This window comes from Lepisosteus oculatus, chromosome 4 (genome assembly GCF_040954835.1).
Source record: "Lepisosteus oculatus isolate fLepOcu1 chromosome 4, fLepOcu1.hap2, whole genome shotgun sequence".
NCBI classification, from domain to species: Eukaryota; Metazoa; Chordata; class Actinopteri; order Semionotiformes; family Lepisosteidae; genus Lepisosteus; species Lepisosteus oculatus.
The window spans coordinates 55,747,906-55,765,094 of NC_090699.1; the positions used below are offsets into that span (position 1 = coordinate 55,747,906).

At 38.7% G+C, this 17,189-nt stretch overlaps 1 protein-coding gene across 1 annotated transcript in view; it reads left to right on the top strand.

Annotated features, from left to right (window-relative positions):
* The window catches only part of plxnd1 (plexin D1), a 60,484-nt gene extending 45,350 nt beyond the window's left edge, over positions 1-15,134 (top strand). Inside the window, exons 21-36 of the mRNA XM_015347995.2 lie at positions 1,053-1,160; positions 3,022-3,134; positions 4,075-4,179; positions 4,527-4,657; positions 5,170-5,368; positions 6,201-6,347; positions 6,878-7,034; positions 7,457-7,560; positions 7,756-7,819; positions 8,986-9,020; positions 9,599-9,703; positions 10,130-10,293; positions 10,830-10,977; positions 12,304-12,444; positions 12,998-13,072; positions 13,896-15,134. Of these exons, the coding sequence (XP_015203481.2) occupies positions 1,053-1,160; positions 3,022-3,134; positions 4,075-4,179; positions 4,527-4,657; positions 5,170-5,368; positions 6,201-6,347; positions 6,878-7,034; positions 7,457-7,560; positions 7,756-7,819; positions 8,986-9,020; positions 9,599-9,703; positions 10,130-10,293; positions 10,830-10,977; positions 12,304-12,444; positions 12,998-13,072; positions 13,896-14,012 (1,913 nt within the window). The 3' untranslated portion in view covers positions 14,013-15,134. The remainder of the gene's footprint in view (positions 1-1,052; positions 1,161-3,021; positions 3,135-4,074; positions 4,180-4,526; positions 4,658-5,169; positions 5,369-6,200; positions 6,348-6,877; positions 7,035-7,456; positions 7,561-7,755; positions 7,820-8,985; positions 9,021-9,598; positions 9,704-10,129; positions 10,294-10,829; positions 10,978-12,303; positions 12,445-12,997; positions 13,073-13,895) is intronic.
* Positions 15,135-17,189: the final 2,055 nt, after the last annotated feature.

A 17,189-nucleotide genomic window follows, 5' to 3' on the forward strand; every position in this document is an offset into this window, starting at 1 on the left:
AGGAGGCCATGATTGGTAAAGGCCAGAAGGAGAAATTTGTCCAGGACACCTACTCTTTTCGAGGAACACCCTGGGATTTTTAATGATCATGGAGAGTCAGGACCTTGAGTTTATGTCTCATCCAAAGGATGGTGTCTTTTTTACAGTATAGTTTCCACGTCAGATTAGGATCCGCAGAGACTGCAGAGTGAGCCCTCCCTCCTGGTCCCACTAACACCTCTTCCAGCAGCTTTCCCAGGAGATCTCCCATCCAGGCACTGGCCAGGCTCATACCTGCTGAGCTTCAGTGGGTTCTCAGTTGTGAGCTGCAGGGCGATATTGCTGCTGATAGTAAGCAGTCACTGCTTTAATTAAGGCAGATATTTCACTCGACACCAGATACATAGACATAGATAAAAGATAATAATGGAAGCAGGATTGCTGTGTGCACTTGAGTTTCTCACAACCTTTAAACTGTCAATTTCTTCCACTCCAGCTACAAGGAGTGGACCTCTAGCCCTTCATCTGAAGTGCAGCACAAAAGCACAGCTGTTCCTTGTAGTGTTTGTGATCAAAATCTCATTCTAAAAGTGCTATTCACAATTCAAACAGAGCTCTTGTTTCATGAGATTATGTCTCCATAAGGCTTTTTGGGACTAAAATACACAGTGAGTTATGGTACTGAGAATATGCAATAACATTGTAACTCTATAAAAATATACTAAAAACAAAACCATCTAGGCTGCCATTGTCCCTCTTTTAAGAAAACAACCTACTTTAGTAAAACCCATTTTTAAAAACGGGATTGCATTCTATAAATACAACATTCAGATGAGTGAGTTGTAAGGAGACGAATCACTCTCCCTGCCTTTCCACCTGTCCACAGTGACAAATGCTATTTAACAGGAGCAGCTTAACCTTGGCGGTAGATCTGACGGCATCCATTCAGCCCATTCGCTGGTTCATTTCCCTGTTATGACTGTGGCAGACACGCAATATTCCCGGCTCATGCTGCCAAAATCGCCCACCGTGTTTAGGTTTTCTCAAAAGGCGCCCATCTCTTTTCTCCACAGCGCTGGTGGTGTACTGCACGAAGAGCCGCAGGGCAGAGCGCTACTGGCAGAAGACCTTAGTCCAAATGGAAGAAATGGAATCCCAGATCCGAGAGGAAATCCGCAAAGGTAATCCAACCCTCTGATCTAACGTTTGCGAGCAGTATTCTGTGAAAACCCTTCCGGCTCAGTGGCTTAACTTCCCCCCAAAATTATTGCAATGACAGTTCCCCCTTCTTTTCTATACATAATCAATGACAATATGTTCATGGTCTGCTACTGGACTTGTGCTTTTTTAAATTATTTTTTTATATTAAAATCAAGACAATTGGGAGACAGCTGTAACTCCAATTGGAATCAGATGCTTGATGAAAGAAGTCACTATTTTTTAAATAGATTTTTCTGAAAGGATAAGTATGATGGGTTAGAGTTGCACAGTTTTGGTGTTTTTGGCACAGGAAGTGTTTCCCAAAGCATCTGGTGAGGTGATGAAGTGGATTTGCAGAGGGCAGAACTAAAAACTGAAAAGCTTAGCCAATACATACTAGTGCAGGAATTTGTTGCTGCCATCATTGTTTCTTTAGCACTGATCAAGTAAACATTGGTCTCTAATTATACCACCATTTCGCCACAGGGTTGGTATGATTAATAACCTTGTCTCTTTTATATTATAACTGAAACTAATGAGACATAGCTCAGAACAGACATCTGTTTCAAGGGTGAACAGAAAAACAAGCACCTCACCAGCACCACCACATCTGTAGCTCTGTAACATGGTTTAGAATTTTGCTGAAATCTTACAGTAACTTACTATCTTAAGCAAATGTTTTTCACATCTACCTCCTTCAGATTATTTTTTTCTTAAAATGTGAAATTCTAGTAAAACTCATAAAGCACACCAGGAACGAATTTGATTATTATGGAGTTTTGTCATAATATTTTTATGTATCTTGGACATCATTTTATGTGTTCTCTGGTCGTGTTCCTTCAATGCTTTTTTTTTCACAATGATATCTTAGTCATCTTGACGAGGACACAGGATTTTTGTGGTCGATCTTCTGCTGTGGCCTATAAAAATATAGAGGGTGTTTCTTGAGATCAAAAAGGGAAGGAAAAACTTTATGACTTGCCCAACATTTCAAGGAAAAGCCCTTTCTTCAGAAAGAAAGTACAGCTATTGTTACTATTCACTAATTAGAGTTTCAAAATGATTTTATTGTCAAAATGTGAATGGTGTCTTTTGTAAACAAAAGATCCCACAGTGTGTCACACATACTGTATGCATGCATCAATAAGTATACCACCCACTTCAGTGACTCACAGCAGCCATTATACAACAGAAGACCCACCACACAGATCAGGTGAATGAGTGAGAAATTACTTCACCAATTAAATGAAGGCGGAGAGTGAGAAAAGCCAGACAGTGAGTAAAAATTTAGCCAGTACATTGGAGATACCACTCCCTTTCTTACAGTATGAACAGTGCCATGTAATTGTTGTAATACCATGCAGTCAGGAGGTTAATGTGTCATCTGAAGGGTCATCCCTGGTCACTACAGTGAGCACTGGTTTTGGACATTCCGGTCCAGAGGGAATTGGGCCTCCTGGTGGTCTGCCTACACCACTTACAGTAGCAACCTGGCTTAGAGGTCTCCCACTGACCAGGCCCACTGTTCCTTAGCTTCAGACATGAACAGGCTACAAGGTGGTGATGCTGCTGTCAGAAGTGAGATGTCGAGCCATGTTTCTCTTTGACAGCACTGTCTTGCAGAACTTAAAAAGTTCAGAACGTGGACGAGTACGTGACAAGCAGGTGACTGGTATTTGTTACCCACCTCTTAAAATTAAGCACAGAAGAGTGGGAGAGAACCCATCAGTCAGTAAGAAAGGGATGGGAAAAGAAGGTTCTCCTTTTTTTGTTTCTGCCAAATAAAATTGAGCTGACTGTGACAAAGGATGTGCCATGTTCTTCCTCCCTCCCCCCAACAAGGCTTTGCTGAACTGCAGACAGACATGACAGACCTCACCGAGGAGTTAAACCGCAGCCAGGGAATTCCTTTTCTGGAATACAAGCAGTTTGTTACAAGAACTTTCTTTCCCAAGGTGGGTATTGTGTTTTACTGCCAAAGTCAGAAAAGGGGGCCAGCACACAAATAGAACAATACTGGGCACACAATCAAAATTGCCACATCATACATGTACCTTCTTGGAAGAGTTCAGAAATGAGGTCAGAATCTTAGAAACTAGTGGGCAGCTCAGTGTTTGTTTTTTTTTCAATCTCAGGGGCAGGGGGAGTGTTTCGGTGCTGAAAAGTAGCATTGCTGTAAAATAAATCAACTTGGTCAAAACAGTCTCTGAAAATCATGCTGAATGCTGGAAGTCTAAAATAACAGACCACTCTAGTTTCAGAAGAGGCGTGAGCTCTCTTCTTTTTAACTTCTCTTTGACTGTTAATATTCAGGGAAATGTTCAGCAGGGCCCAAGAAATTGTTTGCTTATGTTATGCAACAAAGTGTATGACTCAAAATCTTTGTAGATGGAATACTTAATAAGCACATTAAATATCAAAATTGAAAACCTTGCAAATATTTCAAATTCAGCTGTAAAAAATGCCTTGAAGTTGATTTATTCTAAACACTTATTCAGTTTAGTTTTTTATTTTTAAATTGTCCATTAATGCTTGTATCCATAATTGCTTTTCAACTGAATCTGAAGTACTATGGCTTGATTGGAAGAAAATATTTTAATTTTTCAGTGCAGGAATGAATACATTTTCAGATGTAACTTTCCTTATTGTAAAAGAAAATGTAAAATTGTTACAAGTGTGTGCTCTATAGCACAGATGGAAAGGTTAATTCCTAGTCCAGAAATAATTCTGATAAATTGCCAACAAATGTGGTCTTCTTCAGTGTAATATTGCATGAAAGAGTTTGCCACAAACCTGTCTCTATGTGCTTATCCTAAGGTCACTGGCCATTTCCTATAAGAGCAGAGCTAAGTTTGTCCCAACTGTAATGGTGTGTATGTCTTCATCTCCCCCCAGATGTGCTCAGACTATGAGAGAAGCTTTGTCCAGCCGATATACGAAAATGATGCTCTGGGACCCAGGGCTGTACAGGAAACCCACCCCCTGTTGCAGGACTGGAAGGTGGGCCACTGAAAAAACAAACGGACCTGGAAACTTTTGGAACCTTTTTATAATGCTTCATCTGCATTTGCAATTAAGATGAAATGGAAAAAGGAACACCTGCATTGTGCATTGTTTCATTTCAAAGAGTCGGAAAAACACCTCATTAAATGGAGGATATAAATGTCTAGATCACTGAAAACATAACAGATATGGCTTCTAATTATATTAAGTGGGTGTAGTGTTTTGACACTAATATATTGTCACTCAGATATGCATAAAAGCATTTTTTTATATTTAAAATTGTTACGTCAAGGGCTCATATTCCTGTATTGAAGTCACATTTCCATGTCCACGTTTGCATGCAGGCTACCAGCAACCACAAACCGAACATGGAGGAAGGAATCTCGTTATTCTCCACATTGCTCAACAACAAGCACTTCCTTATTACGTTTGTCCACGCGCTGGAGCAGCAGAAGGACTTTGCTGTGCGAGACAGGTACTCTTGAAGAAAGTGTTTCAGAATACTGTCATTTCACTGGGTTTGTGTTTTTCATTTTGGCTCTGGTATTTCACATCAGGACAGGCAAGCAGCATCCTCTTACAGACACCATGAAAAATGAGATTAAATCACTTAGTGATTAAGTGACTCCATCACCATCCAACACATTTTTGCATGCAGCTTCCAAAAAACAACTAACCTAAATTAAAAAAATGTTTTGATGAAGGACATGTAGAACTTATGAAGGACACTGTAGCAGTAAGAAATATAATTATTTTCAATGCAAGAGATAGTTATAAACACAAAGCCAAATTGTTACATATACAGTATGAGGATGATTTTCTAGTGTTTTTCAATGGATCTGTGCAGTTGGACAGTTCTGATGGTTGAAAAAAACATCAAAAACATCCAACTTACATTCACACTGACCAGAGAAGTAGCTCTGAGTGACTGTTACATTGAGAATGGAGATTCCATTTTGACATAAGTATCTGTCTTTTTCTGTTCAGGTGTAACCTGGCCTCTCTCCTCACAATCGCTCTCCATGGTAAACTGGAGTATTACACCAGCATCATGAAGGACCTGCTAGTAGACCTGATAGATGCTTCTGCATCCAAGAACCCTAAGCTGATGTTGCGGAGGACAGAGTCTGTAGTGGAGAAGATGCTGACAAACTGGATGTCCATCTGCATGTACAGCTACCTGAAGGTGACTTCTGCACATGACATGACAAGTATAAAGACCGTACATCTGATGATCCGATAGTCAGGTTGCTTGGCTCCCTTAGATTGTGTGCAGTTACAGTACTCATTTGACTGGGACTTCATTGGAAAGATCTGTGGTTTTATATGGATACAGAGTCACTGTTGTGGTGCGAAAATCTTTTCATTGGCAGAAACATTTATGCACCCAAGACATCTTTTAACTGCTGTTTGTGAACCAGCTGTGTATTAGTTGATTTTGAAAGAGTTTATCATTTCTCCCCCCAAAAAATAACAGTATGCAAAGTTAACAGTTTTGGGATGGTTGAAAAAAGATTGTGGTTTAGTCTCAAAAGCTCTTTTCTTGAATATTCCTTAAAACCTCCGTTACATACAGATTTCCTGTGTATACTGTCATTCTGAGAATGACAGCAGCCATCATGCATGTTCATGGACTGTTGCTAAATACTGCAACGGATTGAAAAAAACAGATCTTTAAAATATTTAAGGTACAGTACAACATAAAATTGGAGTTAATACAGCTGCACATTTAATAACAATATTTCTATTTATTTTAAATAAAATATCCATTTTTAAGCGACTGTCAAGTCTTTGCCATCTTGTTTCCAATTGTAATATATTATTTGCTTGGAGAAACAGGACAATGAGAGACTGCGGTCTGAACCACATGGAGCGAGGTGTATTCTCTCTTCATTCTGAGCTTCATTTCTAAATAGGCTTAAGCTCTAAAATTTGCAAGTGGCCATGCATTTTACCTGCAGAGTATGTATATAATGTATATATATGTAATAACAGGTTGCTTTTGGTTTTTTCCCTAGGAAATAGTGGGTGAGCCTTTCTTTTTGCTGCTCTGTGCAATCAAGCAGCAAATAAACAAGGGGTCCATTGATGCCATCACAGGGAAGGCCCGGTACACTCTCAACGAGGAATGGCTCCTGCGGGAGAACATCGAAGCCAAGCCCCAGGTGAGGCACAGAGGTGGAAAGAACATCCCACAATTGTTCTACTGCTGTCTTGTCCCATAGAGCACACTGGAGAATATTCTTCTTCTCGAAAATCATGGGTTTCCATCTATGCAGCAGATGGTGTCTGCACCATTAATCAATATTAAGAATTGGGGAAAAAAATTACACTCAATTTATTGAACTCTGATGATTCTGTCTGATTCTCTGATGCTCTGATTTCCTGAATTTTTAACATGGCTTCATTTTGCTGCACTAAACCTGGAAATACCATTTTTTGCTACAGTTCATTTCTAAGGAATGTACACTGTAGTACAACAGGATATTGTCATGGTTGAGTGTAGTAAAGTACAATGAAGGCATGTCGAAACCATAGGAATACACTGCACAATTATGTTAATTCTATCCAAGTAGACTTTCACTGACATCCATCCAAACCATTCAATAAAACCATCCCTAAGGAGTAAGTTATAAAACATTTCCTTAAAAAAATACCACATACGAGTCTAACACTGACCTTGTCTTCCACACAGAATATTAATGTGTCTTTCCAAGGCTGTGGGATGGACTCGCTTACAGTTCGGGTAATGAATACAGACACCATCTGTCAAGTCAAGGAGAAAATCCTGGAGGCCTTTTACAAGAACCTGCCCTTCTCCCAGTGGCCCAGAGCTGAGGATGTGGACCTGGGTGAGAATCTCAGCTAGAGATAGGCTCTTCAGTCTCTTCAGCATCATTGCAAAGTTCAGACTTCCAGACACCTCCTCTTTTCATAAACACTACAATTACATAACATTGGCCATGCCAATATAATTTAAAGTGTGGTATTTTATTAAGAAGTAGGTGTCCTTAATCATTTGGGAAACAATAATAAGTAAGAAGGGCCTTTAGGTGAAATCACACTGGTTAATGTTACCTAAATATTATTCACAGTTTCAGAACCTTAATGCCAACTCTTCTGTGATATATGGCAATTCAGCCTATGTGGAAGCCACCTTTTAGGTACATGCTCAAAATCTGAATGTAGATTGAATCTGGTGATGATAAGGCATTAAATTAACCAATAAAGCCAAAAATTTAACATATTGTATTGAATCATGTCGTTGCTCTAGAGTGGTTTGCTTCTGGCAATGACAGCCGTCTTCTTCTTGACCTGGATGACACGTCTGTGATGGAGGATGGGAGAAAGAAGCTGAACACTGTCTTTCATTACAAGGTAGGGCTCTACTGTCGTGCTGCTTCATATTGCTAAACAATTGTTTCTGCGAGAAGCTTGACAACTTGTTCCAGTTCTAGAGAGAAGTACTCAAACTTTCAATTGTGTGCTGAGTTTATTGAATCAGCCTTTATGCTAAGACTGTATTTAATAATCAGCTATTCTATTGTCAATATTAAACTTTCACTCTCCCAGATCCCCGAAGAAGCGTCACTTGCCATGAGTTTGAAAGACAAGCGAGACAACACTCTTGGAAGAGGTATGTCATTGATAATAGCAGCACTGAGCTGCTCCCATAAACACAAACGGATGTCTTTTTGCTGTATGTGTCCCATTTTGAAATTGTCCTGAAATTGATTTAACTGAATCTTGTTCAGCATCGATATTCAGTTCAGAGTAAGCGAGATGCTTGAAAGTTTGCTTCACTGACTACAATTTGTGCAAAGATTAGGAATGGAATTGTATATTTAAATTCACACTTCCCTGCTTAAACCATCTTAAAAGTAAGGCACAGATCTTATTCCTTCCGTTGGTTACTTGTTATAAATTATTTGTTCCATGGGGATTATCTGGTATTGTAACATTGAAAGTAAAACTGGTTTTCTGATGGGAAACTTAAGACTACGGAAAACTGAGGACTCCTTTATATCGTATCACTGTTATATAATTCCCCTCTTCATGGTCCTTTTTTATTGATTTGAGAAATCAGTTTGAAAAACTTTTCTTTAGTCTTCAGCTTTATCCATTTACTTACCTTTCTAATATGTCTTTTGTAAGAGGAGAAACATTTGCTGGAATACCAAGGATTACACATTATTTAAACAAGGGAGAATAATAAAGACCAGGCAGAATTTACATTTGTGTATACAACATGTAAAAAAAAATCTAATGTCATACCCTGCTCTTTTAGTGCCTGTGGACCAAAATTGATTAAACTCATTTGAACATTTTAGTGATTTTGTGACTCAATTAGGAATAGTAAGAAAGTAGTTAGAAATAACATAGAGTGGGTATACTACTTTAAAAAGCAAAAAAAAGTAATATGTTTTAGCGATTCAAATTTCTAAGCCACAACAGTATAGAGCTTTAAATTTTTGCAATATGGCAACAGTTATTTTCTTGTTCAATTTTGGCAAAGGGTTGCTTGTAATGATTAGAACTCTAATTTTATTGTACAATACATAATTAAAGGCACCTTCAGTTTAATCAGGTCTGAAATCTGATCAGCAAATATAGTTATGGTTTGGAAAATACCTGCCTGCCAAAAGAATTGTTTTGAAAATTCAGTTTCAATGTTTATTTAGACCTTCAGTCAAATCTTATGATGAGGAAACAGAATTCTAAAATAATCCATCAGAACTGGAACTGTAATCTTCGATATTGTGACTTAATGATTAAAAATATTTCTTTATTTTGTTTCTACAGTAAAAGACTTGGACACAGAAAAATATGTTCATCTGGTAAGCTCTGGCTGGCATTAAGCAGACTGTTAAAACGTAATGCAGTGATATACCTTCTAAAATATTTAAAGAGAAAAAAAGACAGTATCATACTGTACCTATTATGTATACAAGGTGGGTACATAAATGTATGTGATGTTTGCAAAAGGCAGATTAGATGGCAGCAGTTTGGAGTAGTGGTTAGGGCTTTGTCCTCAGAACTGGAGAGTTGTGGGTTCAGATCCCAGGCTGGATACTCCTCTTGTACCCATAAGCAATGTGACTGCCCTAGTGAAATACCCAGGTGCATAAGTATAAGTTGTTTAGGATACAATAATGAGTGACCTAAATTAATAATAAATGACATGTACGACCAAGCTCATTGATTGCTAAAATTAATAGCATATTTAAATCACAAGAGACTAAAACTCTAGTATATGATTAAAAACATAAAGTTCTGTTGTGTGAAGTGATAAACAAGGGCTTTGAATGGTCATACCGATGAGTAAGTGGAAAATCTAAGCCCATTAACCTAAAAAGTCCAACAAAAGTCACTGCCAATTTGTTGAATGTGTCTTATTAATATTTCGTAAAAACAGGTTGCTCCAAACGACGAGCTAATGGAGACAAAGAGGTCCCAGAGGCACAGTCACCGGAAGAAAGTTCTGCCAGAGATCTACCTCACAAGGCTGCTCTCCACCAAGGTTAATACTCAGGCTACTGTCTGGACGCTTTCAGTCTGCTGTCTCTGGGTTGAGCCAAGCTCAGGAGCACCACAACCTCTGAAATGGTTCTTTATTTTTTTATTGAAGTCACTTCCATCTTCTCACTCAGCATGGCTTTCCGTGTTTCTTACTCAGTAAACACCATTACAACTATAAGTGACCCAACCAAAAGAGCAGTTGGTTCATTATAGTAACCTGGGCAGTGACTGAGCATCTTTGTTTAGCCAATTGATGTACCTCCTTTACTCTGGTGTAACCTAAATTAATAAAGCAAGCAGGAGAAATCCACAAATTAGTAGTGAGTTGATCATTAATGATCAATGATAAACTGTTCATCACAATCTTAACTTTTCTTTAACAATACCCCAACCCCTGATTTTATTTCCGGTTACTTTCATTTCACAGGGGACGCTCCAGAAGTTTCTGGATGACCTGTTCCAGGCAGTCCTCAGCATCCCTCAGGACAAGCCTCCCCTCGCTGTCAAGTACTTTTTTGATTTCCTGGAAGAACAGGCTGACAGAAGAGGCATCACTGACCCAGATACTTTGCACATCTGGAAGACCAACAGGTATGATAGCAAAACACAGCATGGGATTCACTATACAGTTTGTAATGCAGGAGTTCTCTTATCAGGTGACTGTACTGTACATGAACAGTCATTAGTAATGAGATCGTATCCTTAATTCCCATCTTTGAAGCTACTCATACATGAGCACCTTAGGAATGCAAGAGTGTGGATCACCCAGTGTTCTGGTTGTGGGAAAGGTTAGGATCGTACTGGTAAGGCTCAGTCACAAAACTTTCTACATTTGAAGAAATTTTCTTCACTTACGAAGTGCTTGGAAATCTGTATGCAAGCCAATTACAGTTTGAGAGCTTTAAAAGGGATAGATTTTTAAGCAGCCCCTTGGCAAAGATCCAGCAACAAGAATCCCTTTGCCGGTGGAGTTCTGTTTTCACATGCTCCACATGGTGATATGGGATACATTTAATTATTGAATTTTTAATTAATGAATTCTTGGAACACATTTCATTTGTATTTAATTAGCGTGAAGCGAATGAGTGTGAGCTCCAGCACCGACCGTGCTTCTGTGTCTTTGGCAGCTTGCCTCTGCGGTTTTGGGTGAACATTTTGAAGAACCCTCAATTTGTGTTTGACATTGACAAGACGGATCACATGGACGCCTGTCTGTCCGTCATTGCCCAGGCTTTCATTGATGCATGCTCCATATCAGATCTGCAGCTAGGCAAGGTAAGGCCATTTAAAGTCTTTCATTATTAACCCTCTCTACCAGTTTTCTTTATGTATGTTGCTGTTGCGTCAATGGGGTGTCTAGGACAAGAGACATGAGATACCCTTTCTCACTTTTTTTTAAAACAAACTGCTGGGACAGGAAATCATCAGCTTAAATAGGCATCCTGGCCCATACACTCATCTTCCTTCCACAGATAACCTTTTGATGTTTCCAGGGAAGGAACTTTAACCCCACACTGTAAATGTCTGATTCTTGTCTGTGGTTCGATGTTTGTTGTTGCTGATGTTGTTGCCGACTGCAGTTTAATTTTATGAACAGGGCTGTGTTTCTAGGAGAAAACAACGAGGCAGTATTCAAGATCCTTTTAGATGTTTTGCTTTCCAAAACAGTGAATGCAATAACGCCAGAATGGGTGGGAACATGGGATTTAAGGATAAAGTAGAGGAAGTGGCAAATGTAGTTCCACTCTTGAAACCATTTCCATCAGGAAACATGGTTATCTCAGGTCCTAAAATATGAATAAAGGACCGGTGTAGGGTTATCCAACAGATGGAAAAGTCAAAGGAAATGCCCTGCTTGAAAAGGAAGGGAAGAGCTGTTTATCAAGTAGAGCACAGAGAGATTTGGGGATATGTGAATATCAGACAGATAATCTCAAATGTCATTCGTAAGAGACCCACCATCGGGAAGAGAAACTGGAAAAATGTATTTGGATAGGGAAAAAACATGGATTAAAAACAAAACTGTGTGCTTCAATGACATGGAAATAAACTGTTTTAAAAACTTTCACCCACATTTGGAACTTTCTTTTAATAACTATGGCCAGAAAAAGAGGTGGTGGATTAGTCTATCTGGAAAACAAAAGCACACTGAAAAGGTTGCATTTTGCTTTCCTACAATTGTTAAAGGAAATTCCTGTTTGTGTGGGTGTTTTTCGTGCACAATTAGTGACTAAAGCTTATCTGTGATCTTGATTATATGACTTCAGATAGCTTTAAAAAATTGTTTAAGGGATTAACTAAACTCAAAATACAGGTGCATGTCTTTAGGGCACAGCTGAGTAGATTACACTCTGTTTTTGTGACAGTTTTTAAAAGTGATTTTTTTTTCTAATGGAAAACAAAAGATTGTTGTGCTCAAGATGTCAATTCTGCTTTTATTTCATGGGAGTTCAACATTTACTCATTGGGGCAAATAATAAATTGGAAAATTAAAATTAAACGTTCTAGTGAAATACAGTGTTTAACAATCAGCTTCATCCCTTCAGCTCTAGCTGTGTTGACAAGGCACATATCATCCTGGGGAATTGGGTTTCATTTCAGGATTCTCCCACCAACAAGTTGCTATATGCCAAGGAAATCCCAGAGTATAAGAAGACTGTTCAGCGATATTACCAACAGATCCAGGAAATGACACCCCTCAGTGAACAGGAAATGAATGCACACTTGGCCGAGGAGTCCAGGGTAAGAGACTAGTGAAGCATCTCAGAGGACAGGAGTTTGATTCAAATTCCGATATCAGAATCTTACTTTTATGGTGGATTTTAGACTGCCAAGTCTTTGTATCATTAGAAGCTTCTGGGTGAAGGATAGATTCTTTAGTTAAAACGGCAATTCAGAAAGAACTGAGTATAAAATGTATCCAGTTACAGTATCAAGCTGCCTGGTATTACCAGGTTAATTTTGTAATGGCAGAACACACAGAGGTTTCAAGAATATGCATTTTCTTCTTCTGAACTATGTTTGCAAATGTTGAAGTGTCACAAATGTACAGAGTAGTACTCACCTCTTACGTTATAGAATGAAGAGTGATGTTTTTGATTTGCGTTACAATAATTCTTAAATGTTCTAAATATTAATTACCTGCAGTTATCTGGAGAATGTGAGTCTTTTTTCTAGACCAGTGAAAATTCACACATGCCTGATGTTGTTTTAGAAGAGCACTAATGTGTACTATGAAGGAAAGGTGTTGTTTATGCTAGACACCATTATATCACCTTTTTTCTCAATTTTTCAGAAATACAGAAATGAGTTCAACACAAACCTGGCCCTGACTGAAATCTACAAGTACGCCAAGAGATACCGAATACAAGTAAGAAAACAGTGCCTCCAACTTCCTCCAGACAAGCAGTTCTTATTTTGATTCATACAAGAAGGAAACATGCTAGGCTTAGCTATTCCCATTCTGTTTGTGATGTTTGACTTAAAAAAAAAAACAAAAGTGAAGATTAAAGAAATGTAATCAGATCACAGCATAAACCATGATGAGAACTCTTTGATTCTTTATTTAGGTTTCATAGTTTTTATCTTGTTGGCATAGCCTTCAGCTTATAATTGAAGATATAAATTCCACCGTAACTTGTGAAGAGTTCAGACTGAATGTGACAATTTTTGTATTCTAGAAGGCTGCAAGTTCTATATAGCGGAAAGCCAACCTCGAATGAGTATCACATTGCACTTTCTGTTTAACCCTCCTAATAAAAATAACTTTAAATCAGCCAGATTCTAAAAGAGGCTGCCTGGTTGAAATGCTAGGTTAGGTTAGGAAATAGTTATTTTAGCTGTACCATGTTTTTCTTGAAAAGTCGGCTTGCTTCATTATTTTTCTTTTCATAGTGAAATGTCTCCCCAAAGTAAAGTGGATTCCTAGAGTTTTTCATTGTTTTTTCATGCAACTTTCATTTGCTGAAACAATATTTACAGTATGAAAGTAGAGCATTATATAAAGAGAGAGAGTGATTACACTGTGGACAGAATACCTGAATCACTATTGAGATGTAGTGATTTCAGTTGGTGACATTTTCCATATACTTTTGTAAGGACCTTTTTCTCACATCCTCTGTGTAAACAATTAGCTTTCCTCAAAGACGGGTACAAAAGACTTAAATGGGCTCTTTCCAATGTGCTTGTTGCAGGTTGTGAATGCACTAGAGGCCAACCCCACTACCAAGAGGACACAGCTGCAGCATAAATTTGAACAAGTCATTGCACTGGTGGAAGACAACATCTATGAGTGCAGTAGTGAAGCCTGAGGTGTACATCAGGCCTGGACATGAACAGACTCTTTCCAAAACAGACCTGGCCCTCTTCTGTTGTGCCTGACCAGAGGTGGCAAAAATGTTGCCTAGCAAAGAGGGAAGATATGAGCATATTCTTACTGTACAAAAGGAGAAATGCTATTGAAAGTGTATAAATGATGGTGCTGCAATAAGCATTTGCACTGACTGCCTGCTGTCCAACACCACAGAGAGCAGCATCTATATCCAGCGTGTGAAGCTGGTATCCGTGGTTTCTTGAAATACCACGGAAGACAATTTCCTTTGTGGCTTTTCGCTCACCATTTTGGATGGGTAACTGTAAGAAAAAATAGACATATGAGTTAAGAACTTTGGAGAAGCACAAATGGAGCCGTTTTCTTCTAAGAAACTTCTGCACCTTTTGAATTGGTTTCGCTAAGATTCCTAAGGCTTTTTTATGCATCTGATGCCGAAGCAGTTTGCTTTTATTTCTGTTTAAATGAACTGTAAAGACCTTGGCTTGTTTTTTTGCCAGCATGATCAACTTGAATAAGAGACTATTTGGACAGATAAAGGTATGTTAAGTTCCACTAGGACAGTATAGGGCCAGCTGTTAATGGATATTCTAAAAGGGGTATGCCCTATCTTAAAGCAAACTAACCCCATCATTGAAACCAATACAAAAATGTGCTATACTTGTAAAACAGGTATTCTCAGCAATATTTATTCAGCAATGTTAGGAAAAGGCGTGTGCACTTTGGTGACATTATATGAAATAGACACCCTTGTCCAGCACCCAAAATTATTCTCAGGTTGAAGCATGGATAAGGAGTATTGTATGGTTTTAACTAACGCTGTGAAGTGATTAGAAGGAGAGAGACGAAAAAGAAAAAGATGAAGAATGTATACAATGTTTTGAATGTACAGGTGAACTAAAGGACCAGGGCACTGTTGCATCCCAAACATTCTCTGGGATCAGATGCTGGTTGTCTGACTAAATGAGCCACGAGTGAAGAAATGCTGGAAGTAGGAGCAATGAAGAATGTGAAAAGACTTTTCTGTTTTGTAAGAGGTTGGTATGTGACAGGTGAAAGTGAGAAACTAAAGGTGGAAATTAATAAAATGACTTGATAAAAAGCTGTACAGTACATTTCTACATGTAGTAAGTCAAACACTTCTTTGATTTTCCTGAATAAGAGCAGTTTGTGAATGAATAAGGGGCTATGGGCACAATGCCTGGAAACATACTAGCTTTTACAAAATCACAGCAATTTAGAAGGATTTGCATTGGGTATCAATGATGTGCACTCTAGCATATTTCCCCCTGTTGTCTATCTTTGTACATTATAATACATTCACATTTCTGCCCATTATTTGGATGGTCTTTCAGCTGATATTGAAGATGAAGGACACAAGATGAACAGAAGTCATCTTATATTACAGTGAATGCAGCTTATTCAAACCACACATGTAACAGACAAAATAAAAAAAGAAGAACTAGAGTGTAATGCAACATTTTACAAAATGCAAGGTTTAAAAAGTTTAACTATCTCCTTGTCAAGCGGATCTATAAAGGGGCTTAGTGTGCAGTATGTGCAAAGACCTTACTGTTGTATGAGTACAGGGGTGTGGGGGGAGTGGACACTATACTGTAAAAAGGCGCCGTCCTTCGGATGAGACGTAAAACCAAGGTCCTGACTCTCTGTGGTCATTAAAAATCCCAGGGCATTTCTCGAAAAGAGTAGGGGTGTAACCCCGGAGTCCTGGCTAAATTTCCCATTAGCCTTTACCAATCATGGCCTCCTAATAATCCCCATCTATCAGTTGGCTTCATTACTCTGCTCTCCTCCCCACTGCTAGCTGTGTGGTGAGCATTCTGGCACACTATGGCTGCCGTCGCATCATCCAGGTGGATGCTGCACATTGGTGGTGGTGGAGGGGAGTCCCCATTACCTGTAAAGCACTTTGATTGGAGTGTCCAGAAAAGCACTATATAAGTGTAAGCAATTATTATATTTGTGTGGGGAATTTAGTAGGGCATTTGAAAATTTACTATTTAATGATAAGGACACTTAAGACATACATATTTACAATACATACTGTTTACTAACAAAATTACATTAGAGGTTACTAAATGATTACATACCCTTTAGAAAAGAAAAAACAAGATTATGCTGATCTAAACAATGCAATTCCTGCTAACTGTGCCTGCAACTGTTGCTACAGAAAGTCTGCTGATAGCTTTGCAGCACAGTAACAATCTTAGTCACTTTTGTTCTCTCAGAGCTGAAAGTCTGGCTGTTTTTCTAAAAATTGATCTAGTTTAGAGTATGACGAAGCACCTATGAAAGATAAATGGCAATAAAGATGGCAGTTGACCTATTTACCAAGCATAAGTTGAAGATGAGGTGGTTAGGCTGTGATTCTATGAGCAAACAGATGAAAAGGCTCCAAAAATAAGTCTATATATTTGACAGGTTGTTGGTATAAGCTCATCACATGTTAATATGCAAGCTGCATAATTTTTTTTAAATCAAGAAAAAAAAAATTATAATAAATGGGCAGCAATGTTTGAGGTGGTGGGATGGATGACTGCTTTAGTTTGAGCAGATGTTGTGCTTAGGGACTTATTCTGGTGTGGCTGTGACCATTTGGATTTGAGGCTTTGGAAGTGATCCATGACTGTTAAAACTACAGCACTACACTGCATTGCACAACACGAAAAACATGAAGAGGTGACTTGGGTTTCAGTAACAGTTGCAGTGGTGGAGGGTGTGAGGCAAAGTTCACATGTGATTTTGTTTCACAATATCTGGAAAAGTACAACACAGATGGTATATTTGCATGAATGGACTGCAGAAAACTGGAAGAGCCACTGTATAACAGTGCATGATTGAGAAGGACAGCAGGAGTGAAATAGAACTTCAACATTAAAGCTATAGCTTTTTAAAGAGTTGAAACATGGCAGAAGGGAGGGTAAGATGAACAGCCAGATTTTGTGCTGCAGATCAAAGAGTGCTATGCTTGACATCCTGCTGCTGGGTTAGGATGCCTCTTCCTCTATTGCAGTGTGGAGGACACATTGCAGATAGTGCTTTTAAATGCAAGCCATCTTTTTATTTATGCTGTGGAGGACCACTGGAGACATTGGGGATTCAAAAGGTGAATAACTACACTGCAACACGTGATTCG